The sequence below is a fragment of the Oryzias latipes genome, chromosome 17 (assembly GCF_002234675.1).
Source record: "Oryzias latipes chromosome 17, ASM223467v1".
NCBI classification, from domain to species: Eukaryota; Metazoa; Chordata; class Actinopteri; order Beloniformes; family Adrianichthyidae; genus Oryzias; species Oryzias latipes.
The window spans coordinates 22,727,195-22,746,638 of NC_019875.2; the positions used below are offsets into that span (position 1 = coordinate 22,727,195).

The 19,444-nt window shown below is 38.5% G+C and overlaps 2 protein-coding genes and 1 long non-coding RNA gene across 6 annotated transcripts; 2 read left to right on the forward strand and 1 right to left on the reverse strand.

Moving 5' to 3' along the window:
- Positions 1-51: 51 nt before the first annotated feature.
- On the forward strand, positions 52-7,296 carry LOC110016891. The gene is made up of 2 exons (XR_002292194.1): positions 52-543; positions 7,068-7,296. It is a non-coding gene; the product is annotated as an uncharacterized LOC110016891 (long non-coding RNA).
- On the reverse strand, positions 3,893-9,454 carry LOC101164752 (E3 ubiquitin-protein ligase RNF126). 2 transcript variants are annotated; one of them, XM_011486712.3, is made up of 9 exons: positions 9,287-9,454; positions 8,434-8,492; positions 8,289-8,337; positions 7,384-7,622; positions 6,022-6,090; positions 5,867-5,936; positions 5,618-5,711; positions 5,093-5,208; positions 3,893-4,928 (listed from the first exon to the last, which is right to left on the reverse strand). In XM_011486712.3, the coding sequence occupies exons 1-9, from the start codon at positions 9,359-9,361 to the stop codon at positions 4,776-4,778; spliced, it is 924 nt and encodes a 307-aa protein (XP_011485014.1). In that variant the 5' UTR covers positions 9,362-9,454; the 3' UTR covers positions 3,893-4,775. The 2 variants fall into 2 exon arrangements, with proteins under 2 accessions (XP_011485014.1, XP_004079240.1); XM_004079192.4 differs by having other exon boundaries at positions 8,289-8,349; positions 9,287-9,451.
- Positions 7,566-19,072, forward strand: sugp1 (SURP and G-patch domain containing 1). 3 transcript variants are annotated; one of them, XM_023965736.1, is made up of 14 exons: positions 7,566-7,645; positions 10,921-11,095; positions 11,249-11,352; positions 12,087-12,332; positions 12,489-12,612; positions 12,721-12,821; positions 14,926-15,049; positions 15,210-15,538; positions 15,643-15,749; positions 15,911-16,088; positions 16,714-16,820; positions 17,781-17,926; positions 18,334-18,463; positions 18,625-19,072. In XM_023965736.1, the coding sequence occupies exons 1-14, from the start codon at positions 7,618-7,620 to the stop codon at positions 18,649-18,651; spliced, it is 1,926 nt and encodes a 641-aa protein (XP_023821504.1). In that variant the 5' UTR covers positions 7,566-7,617; the 3' UTR covers positions 18,652-19,072. The 3 variants fall into 3 exon arrangements, with proteins under 3 accessions (XP_023821504.1, XP_023821505.1, XP_023821506.1); XM_023965737.1 differs by lacking the exon at positions 7,566-7,645 and adding an exon at positions 10,218-10,346 and having other exon boundaries at positions 18,625-18,777; XM_023965738.1 differs by lacking the exon at positions 7,566-7,645 and adding an exon at positions 10,237-10,645 and having other exon boundaries at positions 18,625-18,777.
- Positions 19,073-19,444: the final 372 nt, after the last annotated feature.

The window sequence follows — 19,444 nt, forward strand, 5'->3', positions numbered from 1 at the left end:
GCACCGCTAATGTTAGATTGGGGATTGTGATGGTGCTGTAAGCTAGAGGGAGAGAGTTTAAACAAGGGGATGATGGGATATCAGACGAGGCTGACTTCTTTGCCAACAGTCTCACCCACAATTCAGTGGCGAATTTCTGATGAATTACATGACAGGCTTTGTGATTTACTGAATAATCATAATTAAAAGGCCAGTCTGTATGCCTTTACAACAGATAAACATATGAGTGTAACTTGAAGTCCATCCATCTTCAGAACCCGCTAAATCCCTTTTTGGGTCACAGGGTTGCCAGAGCCTATCCCAGCTACTGTTGGGCGAAGGCCGGGTATACATCCCAAATAGCTTGCCAGTCTGCTGCAGGGCCTCACACTCATGCACACCTACATTCACGCCCATAGGACAATTTGAAATCGTCAATTAACCCATTAAGTATGTTTTTGGACTGCAGGAGGAAACCAGAGTTCCCCATGCACGAGGAGAACATGCAAACCCCACTCAGAAAGGACCCATCTTGGATTCAAACAAGGGCCTTCTCGCTGTAAGGTGAGACTACACCACCATGCTACCCAAATGTGCTATAGTTTGAATGTCCATTCCACTAACCTCAGCTGCAGAAGCACAGGGCAGCATTCATACACATTGAGGCCATCATAATTGAGTGCTCCATTGCAGCAGTGGAGATAAAGTAGTTAACCTGCTTTCTAGCAAATGATCTAGTTTTGGTTGAGTTTAATTTTGAACGGATGCACAGTTCAGCAAGAAAAAAACAGTTCCCACTGGTCATGCAAAAAGCATCCAAAACCCAGATATCAGACTGTCTCTGTAACAGCAACACCTGATTTCAAGAATTCCCCAAGTTCTTTCATTCTTGCAAAAACTTCATAAATTCTCGGCTTCTTTGCACTCTTCTTTTTTTTCTTTATGCTAAAACTAATCAGCTGCTCAATGCATTTCTGTAAGTACAGTGATGGTCTTTGCATTTGTTAACAAAATTCAGATCAACAAGTAACCGTAATCCATTTACAACAGAAAGAAAAGACCTAAAAACAGGTTTCAGCTTCTCACAGGTGGAGGAAACCCGTTCGGATTGGGTTCTTCCATTGATCAAAGTGAAGCATCTTAACCTACTTAAGGAAGATTAACTGATGACCTTATGGGTGTGGCACAAAGACACATGGATGTCCCAAAAGCTGGGGGAGATAAATAAAACCTCACGTATTCAAGTCTTCCCCCAGTTTGCTATAAATTACACTTCCTGAGAGGATGTGATACTTGTGTGTTTTTCTAACAGAGTGCCCGTTCTGTCTGGGTCGTATAAATGGCCTTGTCTGACCAACCTAAGCGCTTTTTATATCCACAGCTGAAAATACCTAATTTATTCAAAATAAAATGCTGACATCTGGAACAGGATTTTTTTTAAATCTAAGAAATAAAGCATAGTTTACTGAGTTTACTCTGTACTCTATTTCTTTGAAGCTCTGATTTAGGGTCAGGTGATGATTATTTCTAAAAGTTTAATGATTTCTTAGGCAGCCTACACTGTTTCCAGACTGTCTGCTAAATGTTGACCCCAAATCATAGCAAAGCAGTAGCAGCAGTCTTATTTTCTTGGCAGGCTTCATTTGTAAACATGATGTTCATGTTACCAAAGAACTGCAGATTTGTCTCATACGTCTTCTCCCTTAGGTATGGAGCTCAACAAATTGGAAGAGTCCCTTTCATTATTTACAGTCAATAGTGTTGTCCTCTTTGGTTATCTTCCATAAACACTGATGTTGATTTTGGAGGTCACCTTTACTTACTTTGGAGGGCGTTTTAGGCTTTTTGATGACTATTAATATCCTTTGTCTCTTCGATCTGTCTGACATTTTTCTCTTGCCATGTCCAGGGAGGTTTTCCAGTCCTGAGGCGTATAAACTTCCCAGGAACATGCAGCTGCTTTGCATTGACCTTACAGCCTTTACCTCTAGCTTCTTATCTTTGATTTTCATTTTATTCTCCTTAGACAACTTTCTTCTTCTTTCTGTGATCCGTGTTCATGGTGCACCAGTCTCTCTTTTAACAGGCAGTCTAAACTGATTACAGATGAAAAACACCTGTGATGCTAATTCAAAGGCATCTCAATCTAATGGGTTTGTTAAATAGTAAAACCGTTTCTGGCCTTTTTCATCAGTCAGTTGTTTTTTAAATGATTAATTTTTAGATTTTTTTCAAAAATAAATCCTGACTGTCATTGTTGGACTTTCATTAAGTTTTTTTTTATTACTTATAAGTTGTAAGATATTCAGTTGTGGAAACTACAGAGGAATAAAGCTGATCCGTCACTTGATGAGTTATGGGAAAGAGAAGCAGAAGCTAGGCTGCAGTCAGAGATGAGCATTTGTGAGCAACCGAATAGTTTCATGCAGAAAATGAGTTCCAAAGATGCAAATATTGCTTTGAGGATGCCGCTGGAGAAGAACAGAGAAGGTTGTTAGGAGCTGCACTGTCTTTGTAGATCTGGAAAAAGTCCACGACAGAGAACAGAGAGAGGAGCTGTAGTTTGTGGAAGTGGCAGAGAAGTAGGTTGTTATTGTGCACGGCCTGTATGTGAGCCGTAACACAGTGGTGAGATGTGATGTGGGTGTAGCAGAGGAGTTCAAGGTGGAGGTGGGACAGCTTTGAGCTCCTTCTCCTTTATTGTGGTGATGGGCAGACTGAGAGATGAGATTAAAAAGGAATCTTTGTGGATCACGATGTTTGCAGATGTTACTGTGATTGGTGATGAGAACAGGAAGCAGGTGGAGGAACATCTGATCAGGTGGAGGTGTGCTCTGGAAAGGAGAGGAAAGAAGCCCAACTGCAGAAAGACAGAGTATATATGGAATTAATTCATTTCAATTTTATTTATATAGCCCAATATTACAACACTGTCTCAACGGGCTTCAATAATTGTACAAAACATAAAATCAGTTATAAAATACAATAGCTGATTGAGAAACTAAACAAACTAAACAAAACTGGGCCTCCCTGCCCTTTGAACCCTCCTCTGTAAGTAAAAACTCATTATAAAAAACAGATTCCAGGAAAGAAAGAAAAAAAGAAACCTCAGGGATGTCCACATGAAGGAGGGATCCTCTTCCAGGACGGACAGGTGATGTACCAGGATTGTTTAAGAAGATCTAGCTTATCTAACTCTACAACTACATGTTTGAACAGTGTAACAGATCGGCTTCATCCAGATGGAACTGGGGGGCATGAGACGACTTAGAGGAAGTCAAGTGAAGTTACAAGGAGCAAAGGGTGAAGAAGATGGAAGACTTTAGGACTTAGGACCAATCAGGTGTGGGAAAGAGGCGAAGAAGCGTGTTTAAGCAGGTTGGAATGGGTGCAGGAAGGCTTCAGGTGACTTAAACCTGTCATCAAGAATGAAAGGAAAGGTTTTGAAGACTGCGGTGAGAGCAGCCACTTTGTTGGTTTAAAGACTCTGATGAAGAGACAGCAGCCAGAGATAAAGATCTTGAGGTTCTTTTTGAGAGCGATGAGGATGGATAGGATCAGGAATGAATCAAGCTGTTCTTCTGAAGGATTCATGCCAGATCCTATCCATTCTCCAATCTTAATTACATCCATGAACTTTCTTCTTTGGTCTTCCTCTTGGCCTCTTTCCTGTTGACTCACACCTCAGCATATTCGTTTACACTCATAATCACTCTCCCACCTCAGAGGATGGACAGAATAGGGTTAGATGGAGACAGATGATTGGCTGGAGTGACCCCTAAAAGGAAGCAGCCAAAAGACGAAGAAGAAGAGTCCGTTTTGTGTTCTTTGAGAGACTATTGTTGGTTTTTCTTATAATAAAAGAGCAACCAAAAATTTAGTCCAAGAGGATGAACATCACTGCACCACATAATTCAAACTATAAAACTTTATTAAAAATGTGAAATCTTGATCTTAACACTTTATTGTGACTATACAAAAATACAGCAAGTAACATTTCGTTGAACATTACTTGACTAGTTTCACACAAATAAGACAATCCCATGACTTTTTCCTGTTTTATCTTCTAATCTTTAAAAAAAAAGTGTTTTATTTGAACACTTGGGTTTAGTGAAACACTTCACAAGAATTTATTTTATTAAAATTGTGTCTTTAATCAATCAAGATGAAAATGTACTTTCACCTTTTATAACAACTGAGGTCTAATAAGAAATAAATGTGTGTTCAAATATTTATTAAATGTAACAAGTAAAAAAAAAAACATTTGTATGTACAATTGTATATATGAAGTCAAATTCCCATCATCAGACAGAATAGTGTGCAAAATAAAAGTGCAAGAATAAGTTACAAACCAAAACAATTTTTTTTTCTATGAGGTTTGAGTCTAGTTGATATTTGGAAATGCATTTTCATTTCTACACATCTATGGACTCTCCACCACACCAAAGGCAAAATCTTAAATAATAGAGCATCCTGCCTTAAAAAACAGACAAACATGTGTCCCGGCCTTGAGGCGAGGACTTCTTTCAGCCCAAAAGCAGTCCACTGTGGGGCTCAACTTTAACTCAAGTTCAAAATCTTATAGTTCAATTCATATTTTATATCCTCAGTTAAAATCCTCAAGCACTCAGCACAAATAGCAGCAGGAGCAGGAACAATAATCTGTGCAGCAGAGGGGGAGGAATGATGCTAAAAGTCAAGTTTGAATCCCAGAATGAACCTCCTCAGCAGGAGAGAGGAGCTGCTGGGTCTCACCTGATTTGTTTTGGGGTCTTTTTTTTAGGAGTGGAAGAAACCTATGAGTTGCTGGCAGCATTGTGATTACTGGGAGAGCTTGGGGAGGAAGAGGAGGACGAGGAAGGAGAAAAGTTCATTCCTGATAACTCTTGGGGGTCTGTGGCTGTGTTCTGTCCACTTAGACTCTTCCTGCACACAGGACAGGTATCGTGCTGTCAGGAAAAGAGGATCGACAAGTTATTCACCAGATCGCCTTCAACGGGACCAACCAGACACCCGACATGCTCCAGCAGAAAATGGTCACAGGCGCAGTAGAAACACAAGAAACAAGTCCGGTTGCACTTCTATGTGAGGCATCTATGTTAGACATGCATACCTGCTCCAGCCATGGCACTATGCAGTCGTTATGAAACAAATGGTTGCATGGTAGTTGTCTAACCCGCTCATCAATACTGTAGTCTTCTTTGCACACGGGGCACTCTAAGCCAGCACCTGCATATGCAAACACAACAATATAACATTTGAGTTAATGCAATCACACTCTCTTTACTTTAGATCAAATCAAGAGTTTTATTTTTAATTTTACTTTTTCAAAAGTAAAATTTTATTTTCCAAATTTTTTGATATTTTCTTCAAGTTTCAAATGTGTAGTTTCGAGTTTAACCCCCTGAAGCTCAATTTATTTCCAGCTATGAAAAAAAATCCCTTATGTTTTTGCTTCAAATAGATGCTTAATTAATGCAATTTTGAAGTCAGAGCGGTTTGATGCTTGATCAAGGGGTTAAATCTGTTTTCCAATTTTTTTTTATTTTCTGATTTGACCGCATAGAGAGCAACATGCAATCAAGTGAGCACAAGGAGGTCTGATAGGGGAGAAAAACTGAACGTTTGGAGAACTTACTGATGTGTTCCTGTGTGATGGATATTGTCGGTAAACTCTTGATTCTTTCTCGGTCTGCAGGAGGGGGGCCGGTGTTTTCAAACTGGTTCAACAACTTCAGAAAGGGGCACACAACAGAATTTCAGTTGGGAAGGATTACCGCCGTTTTCATAATTTATTATTTGAATATTTTTTTAAATGCATCTTTCCTGGTGTAATTGTCTGAAAAGGTACAGCAAGTCCATGATAATTTAGAGCTTTTAATCGTACTTGTGTTATGATTGCGTCTAGACCATTAGCTCCCCAGGCATAGTCCATGGGGTTGGAATGCAGCATACCCCTGCAAATGAAGAAAAGAAAAGTACAAATGATTACTGATAAGTAAAACAAACATACAAAAATGGCTCAATTGTGCTTGAACTTGCCATGATCCCATCCCTATATTCGGCATGGCTGTAGGTGCTATGATTCCATTGACCAGCTGTTGGATAATTCTGTAAGAAAAAAAGAAAGTGTAGCAAGTTAGACTCGACTAGACTACCACCAGTAACAACACCAGTTAGTTTGTTTGATTTAAAATGTGCTTTATTGTGTCAGTAAATACAGAGCAGCTCAGTTTAATGAAGCTGTGACAGCAGATGTAGGATCTAGATCTAAAGGCAGCTAAGTACAAAATATGTCATGGAAGTGATGGAAGGATGTGTTTACACAACTAAAAAAATGAAGAAAATGTGGTTTTGTACAAACTTTGAACTTATGATAACAGATTTTGTGTTACAACAGATGTTCCGATGCTTTTTTAATTATTTATTTTTCCCATTCTGTTCTTTCACTGCCTTTTTGCTGCATAACTGACATGCTACTAACATGTTTTTGTGTCTAATAACAGATGTGTCCTCATTGCTGGTTGTTCGTCGCGTTGTTTTCAGTATTTTTTGCTTTAGTGCGTCTTTTCCTTGTAATCTAGACCCCAGCCGGCCACAGCAGGTGGTCCTCCTGACTCAATCTGGTTCTGTTTCTTTCTAATCTCCCATTAAGAAGAGGTTTTCTTCCTCACAGTCACTTTGTGTGTGCTCGGTACAGAGATGACACCAAATCTGTCGGTCACTAAAATAGGCCATCGATATACAATTAAAACAGTCTGGGCTTTCTTTTTGGAATTATCAGGCTCAATTAAAATATTTTTTGTTTTTTGTATAACAGTTTGAAACTGCCTGAATTATGAACTGGTCCTTTACAAATGAAGTGAATTGAAAATGAAGCATTACACCTGTGTAATACACACTTATGATAGAAACTAAATGATTTTCTGCAGCGTCATTTTTGTTTTTAAAGTCTCTAATTTGTTTCTTGCTTAAATAGGAGTAACAATATTTTTCTTCCTCTGCTGCCTTTAATACCATGAATGATTATTTCTGCCAAATACTCAATTAATCCACTTTTAACTCACAAGCTCCCGACTCTTTTTCAGGTTTCATCATTTAGAGGTTTAGGAAACCTTTGTAGGTGAGTAGAATTAAGGTGTGGCACAGTGTGTATAGAAAATTGCCTTTTTTCAGAATAATCTAATTTTCTGACATAGAAATTAAGGGTTTTTACTACCTGTAAACCTTAACCTTAAAAGTATAAGAATTAAAGACTTGAAATGTTAAATTTTCGTGAAACAAATGTGTACTAAATAAATGTTTCCCTTTTTTAAATGACTGACAAAAATGTAACTTTTTACAGTATTCTTATTTTTGGATTGTACTTGTACCACACACGCACCGCCACGACAAATGTCTCACCCCTCTAATGTGGGCACTCCCTCATGGCGCGTACCCTGTCGCCGAGGAAAGTAGCGACCACGTGGTTGCCGTGCACTGTATCGTTGCCGCGATGCCATTTCCCTTTCTCTCCTGTTTTCTGCCTCTCTGTTATCCTCTGAGGGTAACCGCGCTCGGACGTCAAAGTTATCATCGAAGATGCCGAGGGCGAACGGACCGTATCCAGAGGGAAATGTGAAGAAGTGCTGGTGATCCATGTCCTGCAAAGAACCACAGAGTCAAGGTCCAAAAACGACTTAGACTTTTTCCATAGAAAAAAAACACTTACTAAAGCCCCCACAACGATTATCTTTTCATCTTTTTTAAAGGCATTCCTAGTGGTTTTTAAATTATGATTGTGCCGTTTTAAGGCAAAATCAAAAAGCCTGTGTTGTTTTCTAGGACATAGTTTCTACAGAGCGGCAGTAGTTCATTAGAAAGTTGACTCTGAGTTGTGGGCAGGACTGTCGGCATGGAGTTAGCACGCCCTCATTCCCCATCATCCCTTTTTTACAAGCTTACAGCCCCTTTAAACCCCAACCTAACACTACCGGTGCAACAAAAATGGCGATCCAGCCTTACGGTTTGGATCCAGATGCGGAAAACAAATACATACATGGATCTAGGTGTCTAAAAATGGATGCATCGGTCTGGACCAGAGCAAGAAACTTGTGGCCAGCCGATTATCATTTGTACACAACAACTACAAGCTTTTTTAAATGTAATATTTTTCGTCTGCTCCTGATTTGAACAAAGAAATAGTCAGAAATTCAGTTGTAATCTTAATTTCCGTTATATGTGTCCTCAATCATGAGAAAAATGCTACAAGAAGATGCTTAAAAACACCAAGAAACTTTTATTGGAGTGGGTCTTTAAGTCCCTCTTACCTCAAAGGACTGACGATTCTGGTCACTGGCAGAGGAAGTGGATGCTGACCTATTTTCAGAGCTGAAGAAAGTTTAAAATGTAACACAAAATACAAAACAAATAAATGTGCACCACACATATTTGAATAATAGCAACAATTCACACCTTATTTCTTCTGGTAGCTCCTCGATAAAACCAGAATTACATCTTGGACATGTGTAGTCCTATAAAAAAAATACAATATCATATTATGTCATAATACCACAAATATTTATCTGTAGGATGTCTATAGGTCCAAGATAATTACATTTTTTTTAATGTATTATGCTAATCTGACAGTTAAAATCCTTAGAAATCTGAATTTAGTTAGTCTGTTAAAATACCTACACTATTTAAAAAAAAAAACAGAACTAGACCTTTAGAAAAATAAACTCCTTTGTTTTTTAGATATTTGCCTAGAATACATAAAAACACTTTGCCAGTACTTCCTTAGTAAAACACAATCACACAGCTAAACAGTCGACTGAATAAAGCAAAGGTTACTGTAACAATCAAGAAGTTTCCCATGAAAAGCATGACAGCATGCTGTCAAAGAGTCAAAGCGCCATCTGACCCAAACCAGTTTCAAACACAGACTCAAGGTCACAGAAAACAAACCAGTTCAAATATTTCTGGAGAAACCTGAATACATTTATGACATTAAAAACAAATGGAATTTTCTGTTTGTTAGCTTGTGGTCAGAAAACGCCACGAGACAGTTAACAGTGTTGATCTGTGAAAGCTGGCCTTGGTTTTGTCCCAAATGTTCCCATTTTGAAAGTGTATGTATGTAAATACAGAGGGATAACTGGAGTCTCTGCCTGCCAACTTCGTTACTGACATTGACTGACAGGTTAGCTAAACAGGTATAGCCTAACAGCAGCAGCGCGTGGACGTCTGTTGATCTAACACACTCATATTTAGATAACACGCATTTTCTCCGCTTTCCTACTGACTGTTGTGCCTGTGAGGTTCTTACTGGTAAACGGGGTGTAACCTCTGCTGAGCACCGGTGACAGAAAAACCGGCAGGGCCGTGGAGGGGCTTCAGCCATTTTCAGGAGTTGAAGAGTAACGGTGTGGACGGAGAGCGGTAAAGGACAAGAAAACCCCAGTTTGAGTTCGCTGAGAGGAAAAGTGAAGACATCAAACATCATGTGACTGAGAGAGGAAAGCTTCCGCTTTAACATTGACTTTCAAAATAAAATAACGTAAATCAACTTAAATTAACTTAACTTAATTAAATTAAATTAAATTAAATTAAATTAAATTAAATTAAATTAAATTAAATTAAATTAAATTAAATTAAATTAAATTAAATTCATAAAGTGCAAGTGCAAGTGCAAAGTTTGAGCCTAATCTGCAACACCACTATGTCCACCGTAAAAAATGAAAAATATCAATCCAGCTATCTCAGCGACCATTGCTGTAAAAAAAAAAACTGCACTGATTTGCAGTTAGTCACGTTCATTAACCCCTAAAATAATATAGGAACAAATTCTAAATTACTTTAGATTTAGTTTTACTTTTCTCACTACTGAAGTCCTGCTAAAGTAAAAGCGAAAAACAAAAAGTGTATCTTTTCACAGAAGCTTTAATCAATCAGAGTACCATTAATTAAAAAAAATTTCTATTAAAAAAGGCATATTATTTTCGAAATGTGTCACCTGAACAAAAGTTAATGCTAATGGTTTTATTTATTTTTTTTAAATTTTGGCTTAATTATGTACTGGTTTGTGTAAGGCAAAATATTTTTAAAGAGTAGTGTGTTGAGTGGCAGGATACGTTTTAATTCCTAGTAACTTTATGTTTGTGACATTTCACAATTGTTTGTGCTAGATATACCGGTAACAGAATTGCAATAAAAGAATCCTGAGAGATGCTTTTATTTTGAATTGTTGAAACCGGATGTTCGATGCTTTTTATTCTGTCTTGCTTGATTCCTCGAGTCAGTTTGCTCTCACGGGCCTTTTTGTTGCCCAGCTTGGTTATTTTCTAAATACAAATTTCTTAGAGTTACTATGGAGTCTGGTGAGACAGGTAAACCTTAGTTTAATTATTAACCCGAAGCTTTATGTATGTTAAAATGTGGTGCGTTTTAGCCAACCATATGTGGCTGCCCTCAGCCAATGCTTTAGCTTAGTTAGTAGCAACACAGAACAGATCGCCTGCTAGCATAATCATATTTCAAATTAAATGAACTAGGATAGTGTCGCTGTCTGGACATCAACAACTTTTTACATAAACAATAATGTTGTACGGGAAGTCACTGCGCTAGTAGAGCTTTTGACAGAAATGATAAAATCAAACTAATAACAACTATGCTCAGTCAGTCAATGGTAAGCTAACAACAATCTTTGGTGTTTTCATTGCAAAATGAACTAATAGTAAAGTCAACAGCATTTAAAACTATTATATTCCTTACTAAACTAAGAAAAAATAATTTGACCCATGCTTCTAAAAATCAATATATACATATTATTTTTAACAAAATGAAAATTATCCACAAAGTAATAAAATGCTAACAATCACATGATAATAAAATGATTCACATGTATGTATGTTATGATATTAAGAAGGTCCACACAGTTTCTTTTGTCATTTTTTGCTTTAGGCCGTGGAGGATGGAAGTCCAAGCCTGGCCAGCCTCAGAAAAACAAGATGAACTTAAATATTCTTCGTCAAGAACAACTGATCGCCCAGAAGAAAAAAGAGATTGAAGCGAAAATGGCAGAGAAAGCAAAACTGAATGCAGAATCTAACAGCAAGCCTCCGCCTCCATCTCGAAGGTATTTGTGCTTTTCTATTGATATTTAGTCACACACACAAGTGCGAGGCAAAGCTGGTGCTTGGTCAGTTTATTATTAATAGTCTAGAATCTAGTCCTTGAGGAGAAATATTTCAATTTATAATAAAAGCTTTTTAATTTTTGTATCCAACAGCTCTCCAGGTCCTCAAGGACCAAACTCCAATAAGTTTGCAAATGATGGAAGCTTCTTACAACAGTTCATGAAAATGCAGAAAGAAAAGGCTAGCAATGTGTCTGGTTAGTACACTCATTCCAACCATTTCTGTTTTAACATGTTCTTATAACATTTTTCTCATAATGAAGAACACATATAAAGAAATTTAGATCAAACTTGTATTTCTGAGTATTTATTTATTCAAATCGTTGTGAATCAAGAGCAGATGGAAACACGCAGAGCCCGTTTGGAAAAGTTTGTAGTTGTTATGTAAAACGTACAATCGGCAGGACTCCCTGCTCCGCTCCGTTCTGATCCATTTGTAGACGACTAGATCCATATACGTCTTTGTTTTCCGCATCTGAGCTGGTATCTGGCTCTAAACTGTACGACTGGATAGCTCCAATATTGCTCACCCTTTTTGTTGCGCTGGTAATGTTAGGTTGGGGATTTGAAGGGCTGTAATAAGTGAAAGGCGGCGGGGTTGCTCCACATTAATATTCCCACCCACCACTTAGCTGAATTTCTAATGAACCATTGCAGCTCTGCTGAAACTATGTTCTGTAAAAAAAAAAACAGATCTTTTTATTTTGTCCAAAAATGGCATAATCATAATTATAAAGACCACTGGGGACACTTTAAAAATAGATCAAAAGATGATCAGAGTAGGACTTTAATGATGGCAAAGAATAAAGACTTTGAGATGTGAAAAGAAAATTAGGAAAGTATCCAGAAAACTGTAATAGGAGTATTTTAATTATGGATTATTGTACTGTATTTACTTCAAAATTAAATATTTTTTGCTCTTTTGGCCCAGATTCCTCCAGTGATTCCAAGACTCCCTCCACCTCTAGCTCTTCAGGAAATAACGTTTTGCAGAAAAAGAGCATTTTAATTGGTCAGCGTACTGGCATTGGAGTTAGCAAGATGCTTAGTCAGTTCAAGAGCTACTCCCAGTTCAAAAAGAGTCCAGTGCTCAGCCAAAGGCCAAGTGCGTTTTGTTCACCTGACGATGAAGACGAGGAAGAGGAGAGTGATTACTCCAAATTCCTTGAAATGAAAGGTAATTCAAGGACTATACCTTTTGGTCTGTCTTGGAACAGTTCTTTAAATCGGACATTTCATCTAGTCTTCTGCATTTAGTGGCACCATTGCCCTGTGAGTGGAAGTTTTTACCATTTGTTCCCATGAAGCAAATGTACTCATAGCCTCCTTAAAGTCTCTCCCCCAGAAGACTCAGACACCAGACTCATTATTGAAAAGATGGCCTCTTTTGTGGCGGAAGGAGGGTCTGAGCTAGAGAAGAAGGCGATGGAAGACTACAAGGACAACCCTGTTTTCTTGTAAGTTTGGGGGAAAAGTGTCTCAGTCCAGTTTATTACGCTTTTATTTGCTATTTAGAATGCTCTAAACTACTGTCTAAACCACTGTTTTATCATTCGTCTTTTCAGTTTTTTATTTGACAAAAGCAGCTTGGAGTATCTTTACTACAGAAAAAGAGTTGCTGTATTGAAGAGGAATTTGCAGCGATCTGAGAGTCTGTTGGATGATAGTAAGTTCTATTTATCTTCTCAAAATTCTGTCAATTTGATTAGGTTTCCTCCCTGAATAGTTTATTATTGTAGTATTTCTGTGCAGTATGGTTGTTAAACATTTCGAATCAATGCATACCTGACTGACCATGTGATTTGAGACAGACTTCGGCTACGTCCACACCACAGGCTGAAACGACCCAATTCCGATTTTTTTGCCCCTATGCGACCTGTATCTGATCTTTTCACGACAGTCTGAACGACACAGATCCGATCTTTTCAAATGCGACCCAGGCCACTTGGGTATGTGGTCCTGAATCCGATACGTATCCGATCTTTTCAAATGTGACCTCCGTCTGTACGGCCAGGCCACATGTATCCGACCCGTACGTCATTGATACGCTACAAAAGTCATAATTGTGCTTGAAGTAAGCGGGAACGAAAACAAACAATAATCATGGCGAACGATGGTGCTGAGACCACTAAGTGGAAGGGAAGCAATTACCTTTTTCCTGTCCGACCGTGGTCAGAAGCGCGGGGGAGACCTTCTCCAGGACCGAAAGCGGATCCACCTTCGGGGTTCACTTCCCTGTTCGGACCCTCAGATTCTCCAGAGGGGGTTAATAAAGAGTCAGTAGCATTTATTCTGGGGGAAGCCTTCTTTTATTACCGTTGTCCTTCCTTCACAGAACACGAATGCGCGCACCCAACACACTTCTGCTGCCCCCCCCCCCACACACACACACACACACACACACACACACTCCCTCCAGCGCTCTACGCGCTCTCTCCTCTCTCTTATTACACACACAGTGGGTACAGATGATCCTGGCTCCATTGCCTTCTTAAAATGAGAAGATTGTAATTGTGCTGGCTCCTTTGTGAAAATAACTATAACAATGCCAAAAGAGCTCCACTGTTGGCAACACTGTTGTTGACATCCATTGTTAATGTTAGCTACTTCCACAAACGACGAAAAGTCGTTCACTGTTGAGTACTCCTCTGCGCATGCGGGTCACTTCTGGGTCATTTCACGGTTACACAGGAGATCACAAAAGTTCGGATTTAATTGGAAACGTGAACGGCCTTGCAAAAAAAATCTGATTTTTTTCAAAAGATCGGAATTGAGCATTAAGCCCTGCAGTGTGAACGTAGCATTTAGATTTACGCTTTGTGTTTATTTATTTGCAAATACATAAAGACCCACTCTGATACAAATTGTGTTTTTAGCGTTCTTTAAAAAAACGTTGAAAAGAGAGTATTAGAGACAGAGAAAAAATACTGGGCGGGTCACAAGCTCCCTATTCTGCTCCACTAGATCCATGTCCGTCTTTGTTTTCCTCGTCCGAGATAGCATCTGGCTCAAAACGGTTCGCCTGCATAGCTCCAATATTTCTCGCCATTTTTGTTGCTCCGGTAATGTTAGGTTGAGGGTGAGAGGGGCTGAGAGCGCGTTAACAGAGAGCTCTCTGCAACAAGGTGGGAAAGGTAAGTGGGGTCGCCCAGGACCAACGGTCCCGCCCACAATTCATAGGCAAATTTCTAATGAACTACTACAGAAATTATGTCCTAGAAAACAGCTCAGATTTCTTGATTTTGGCTAAAAATTGCCTTATTAAAAGACCACTGGGGACACTTTGAAATAGATCAAGAGATGATCAGAGTGGGTCTTTTAGTCAGTACATTTGACTGTGGTGCTTTATTTAAACCAATTTGTCTGACAAAGAATTGAAAGTTGTTGCTTCTTTTAAATAGCTTAAGATCAAAAAATCTTACAATTTTGGCCTTTATATTTAAATATAAACTATTTTTTGGCAACACTGATCGGGTTAAGTTTCATTAATTCTTATGTGCAGAAGGTCATCCATTTACAAGTGAGATTTAGATTTTGGCATATGTGACAGAGCCTTTTGCCACTTTCTTTTGATTATTATTTACATTTTGTTCCATTGAAAACCTTGCATCAATAAAGTTCCCCATTCACCATCCCTGTTCCCCTCACTCCTCCTCCCTTTTCCTCTTCTTATCCCCATTGGCTCTAGACTGGTGGTGTGAGAGGGCCAGTTGAGTACGGTACAGTAGTAGAGTGTGAATTGAGTTCCAGTACTAATAGGGTGCTTAAAGTCTCCCCCCCAGTGGACCCAGAAACCCAGGAAATGGTCGACAACCTGGCCAGGTTTGTGGCAGAGAGTGGCCCCGAGGTGGAAGCCATCGCTGCTGAGCGCAACCGAGACAACCCCGCCTTCAGGTCAGACATCTTTATGACTGTGTGTGTGTGGGTTATTTTAGTGTCGTCAGCGACTTCTCTGGTCTTAAAGGTTTAAGCTCAGTTTCTAATATGCTATTTGCTGATAGCCTTATATTATATCTGACGCCAAATATACCGTAAACCTCTTTTTCCCCCCCAGTTTTTTGTATGATAAGCAAAGTCCAGCCTACAAACTGTATAAGGAGAAACTCCGGGAGTATCGTGGCACAGCCCCTCAGAGCTCCTCACCTCCAGCAGAAAATGTCAGAGCAGACGTTCAGCAGCCAGCAGCTCCTCCATTACAAGGTTCCTCTGCTTTACGGAGCGGCATGTCTGGGCCTCCACACGAGGGCTCAGAAACGCCTCCTGTTAAACGGAAGAGAAAGAGCAGATGGGGATCGGAAGACGACAAAGTCAAGCTACCGGTTCCTCCGATCGTTGTTCCTAATGAAATTACCCCCGAAGACCCGAACACTCCCTCTCTTTCTGGTACTTACACTTACTTTGAAAGCATGATCTACACTTCAATTATAGATTTTTTGGATATTTGACTTTTACCAGTTGAAAATGAATGATTGATGCGTCTGTTTTAGCCCAGGAGCTCAGTGGCCTTGGTTATAAGAAGGGGAAGCCACTTGGTCTGGTGGGGGTGACAGAATTATCTGAGGACCAGAAAAGACAACTTAAAGAACAACAAGAGGTACAAAGACAGGCTCCATGATGTCCTGTGTTGTGTTGTGTTGTTTTTAGCTTCTCTTTTTTTTTTTTTTTCTCATGGCAAAAAGGAAAGTCCATCAAATAAGTGTTTGTTTTCAGCGGGGACAGCTCTCTGATCCTCCAGGGGTTTTGTTTTCTCCACAGATGCAGGAAATGTACGACATGATAATGAAGCACAAGCGTGCCATGGCAGAAATGCAGAACATGTGGGAGAAAGCCATAAAAGAGCACCAACATGAATACGACAGTGATGAAGAGGTCGATCAGGACGCAGGAACGTGGGAACACCAGCTTCGAAAGATGGAAATGGAGAAAACAAGGGGTAAGACCAAGAAAAATACAGAAACGCTGCTGATTCAGAAGTAAATCATTTGAACCTGTTGTGCTTCTCCTCAAATGTTTAGTCTTAATCAGGATCATTTTTTTAACTCCTCATTTGCAGCTTCTAAGGTCAGATTAGTTGGTTTTCCAATTTAGGGCCCTGTCTCTTGATTCAAGGAGCTTTGCAATTGAATTTTACAATTTCATTTAGATTTTTTTTTCAGAGACAAGCTATTTTCTGTCTCTCAGCTACAGTTTTGGGGGAGGATTTTAGAAATGGAGAGCTGGGAGAGGAGGAAAATTAGTTTAAAAAGAAAAACCAACTCATTTATTGTGTTATTGCTTTGAATGTAGTGGTTTTTTTTTTTACTATTACACATTTTTGGTTAATTTGATTTGTTTTATGTATTTTTAATTGGAGGGGGGGTTGCTAAAAATGACAGTTTGTCACGTTTTTTTTACATCTTTTTTTGGCACAGAAATCTTACAATAATCGTTGGATTTCTAATATATCTGCAGTCACATTTTGGAAGAGTAAAAATGAACATGCCCCATGAACTCATGCTTTAATAAACGCACATAACCCTTTTTTTCTGTGGTGATGAAATTGTTTTGTGCGTTTCTAGAGTGGGCAGAATCCCTGACAGAGATGGGCAAAGGAAAACATTTTATTGGTGACTTCTTGCCGCCCGAAGAGCTGGAGAAGTTCATGGAAACCTTTAAGGCCCTAAAGGTAAGTCCTCCTTTTAGTAAATGTGTTTGTGAGCCTTTGGGAGGTAATTGTGTGTAGAAAAAAAAAACAGTAAACAGTAACATATTGCATTATTGTGTAAAACATTTTAAGACGAGGCTTTAAAGAAGGAAAGATTTATTTATGAAGCTCATTTCAAAGTAAATTTCTTACAATTAAATTATATTTAGTTTTTTTATATAAAACTACTGGGTTTGGCTGTAGTTAGTTTAAAATCTTAATCATTTAGTTATTTATTTCAGTCTTGAGTATTTAAGCTAAACTTTACAGAGAAGAAGTTTCTCTAGATGTTCTCTGGGAAAATGTTGTGATGCTACAAAGGTGTGACCTAATATGCTCACATTAACTGGGATTCAATCTTATTTTTTGTAAAGACTCACTCCAATGATTTTGGTGGGTTGGGTAAAGAATAATAGATCAATGTTTGAACAAAATCAAAGATCCAGATATGAATGTGTGATTCTTATTGGATCTTCTCTGATTTGTGTTATTCATTTATTCCTTTAATGAGAGCACACAATATACAATCTCAAAAGCTAAACAAATTCCCAAACTATCTAAAATGCATTTAGCATCCAGTTGGACCTCATTAGTCGCATTTAAACAATCTCTGACAGCTGCAGAGTTGTTTTTTCTGGCAGGCCACAGGCATCTTATAGCATTAGGGCTCTAAACTAGTAATGTCAAAACAAAAAAAGCACCACAAATGTAATATATATCTATCAAAAATTCCATCAAGTATACTATTAGGACGGTTATCTCTTATTGACTGAAAGAGGTATTTAAGCTCTCAGTGGAACCATAAACACCAGGGGATTTGTGGATATGCAGATGTTTTTTTATCTGTATCTGTATCTATGCTGCATAGACAAATCCCTAAAGTTGTCCTCGCCTTCCATGCTCTGTGACATGTCTGCACACTTTTGTCTTCTCAAATTGCAGGAGGGTCGCGATCCGGACTATTCTGAGTATAAAGAGTTTAAGCTGACAGTGGAGAACCTCGGTTTCCGAATGCTCATGAAGATGGGCTGGAAGGAAGGAGAAGGCCTTGGAAGTGAAGGACAAGGAATCAAAGCTCCAGTAAACAAGTACGTCTTTATGCTTCTCAAGTTTTATGTGCGACTGACTGACCATACATACTTAAAACTCCAAGGACAGCTCAATGATTAACTAATATTTCATACCAGTTCTTAGTCAGTTTTACCTTCAATTTCACCTTCAATTTAATCCAGACATAATATTCAGTTTTTTCATGCTGTATTTTTTTTATATCTTAAATTTTTAAGGACGATAATCTAATAATCTAAATTCTGTTTCTTGTAAACTTTTACCAAATTAGTCTGTCATACATCCACACATCAGCTTCTTAGAATGAAGCTTTGTATAGTGACTTTACACACAAAATATGTCTGAAACAGCATCACCTTCCTTTCAGTTGTCAGTAAATCAGACAGAGATAAATGCGTTTTTTCTTTCTGTCTTTAATCTTTTCCAGGGGAATTACAGCCACAAATGGCGGTGGTTTCGGGGTTGACCGTCCAGCTGAGCTCACAAAAAGTGACGATGAATACGACGCTTTCCGAAAGAGGATGATGCTTGCTTACCGTTTCAGGCCAAACCCCCTGGTAACAATCTTCTGCTAAAACTTGTTTACAACTACAGAACTCTCAAAATTGTCGTTTGCTAGTTTAAATTTGCATAAAGCATTGTTCAATAGTTTACCATCTCTTAGATCTGTCCAAATATTTGCACAGAATTTAATCTACCTTTTGTGTTTCTTTTACAGAATAATCCACGACGACCGTATTATTAAAAAAGGGAGTTCTTTCTGTTTGTATCTGTAATATAAAAGCGAGTTGATGTCACTGTTTAGCTTGTTTTTGAAATGTAAACTCTTAATTTAGAACTTAAGCAATTTTAAATGTGATGTGTGAAGAAAGATAAAGTGGGAAATAATGGAAAATGCATTTTTATGTTCATTTAAAAAACTCCTTACTCTGATTGCATTGGATGGAAAGATTTTCCACTGTTTTGCTACATTTCAGATGTAAAAAAAAACGGAAGATCTGCATCGTTGGCATCACTAAGTACACTTTTTTGTGTAGTTCTTACATGGAGTGAGGTCCTCACTGTGCTGTTTTTTTTCCCATTATCTTGAGCTTTGTTAATAATGAAAACAGCAACTCACTGAAATGTAAATGTCTCACATCTTAATAAAAGTGATAAATAACAACTGTTTACTGTGAAACGAGTTTGGACTAAAGAAACCTAAACTAAAGAAACAATCGGATTCACCTGTGTGTTAAGTGCAGGTATTTCTGCAACCTTATCTATCGTTTCCTCACTTCAAATCCATGAACCTCTGAGTTAAAGTATCTTTGACTGAGACTATCAATGTAACATCCTCCAGGTTTACATGGGACAAAAATAACTACCGTACATATAGCCTTCCATCACCTATGTCATCAATCAGAGCCCACTGACATCGGAACATGATTTCATCTTTACTGTTAGAAGAAGGAAAATAGTGTGACATATCAAGAAGAGGTTTGTAATAAATGTTGCTGTTTAAAACTTGTCAACTTCCAAAACAAATAGAACAAACA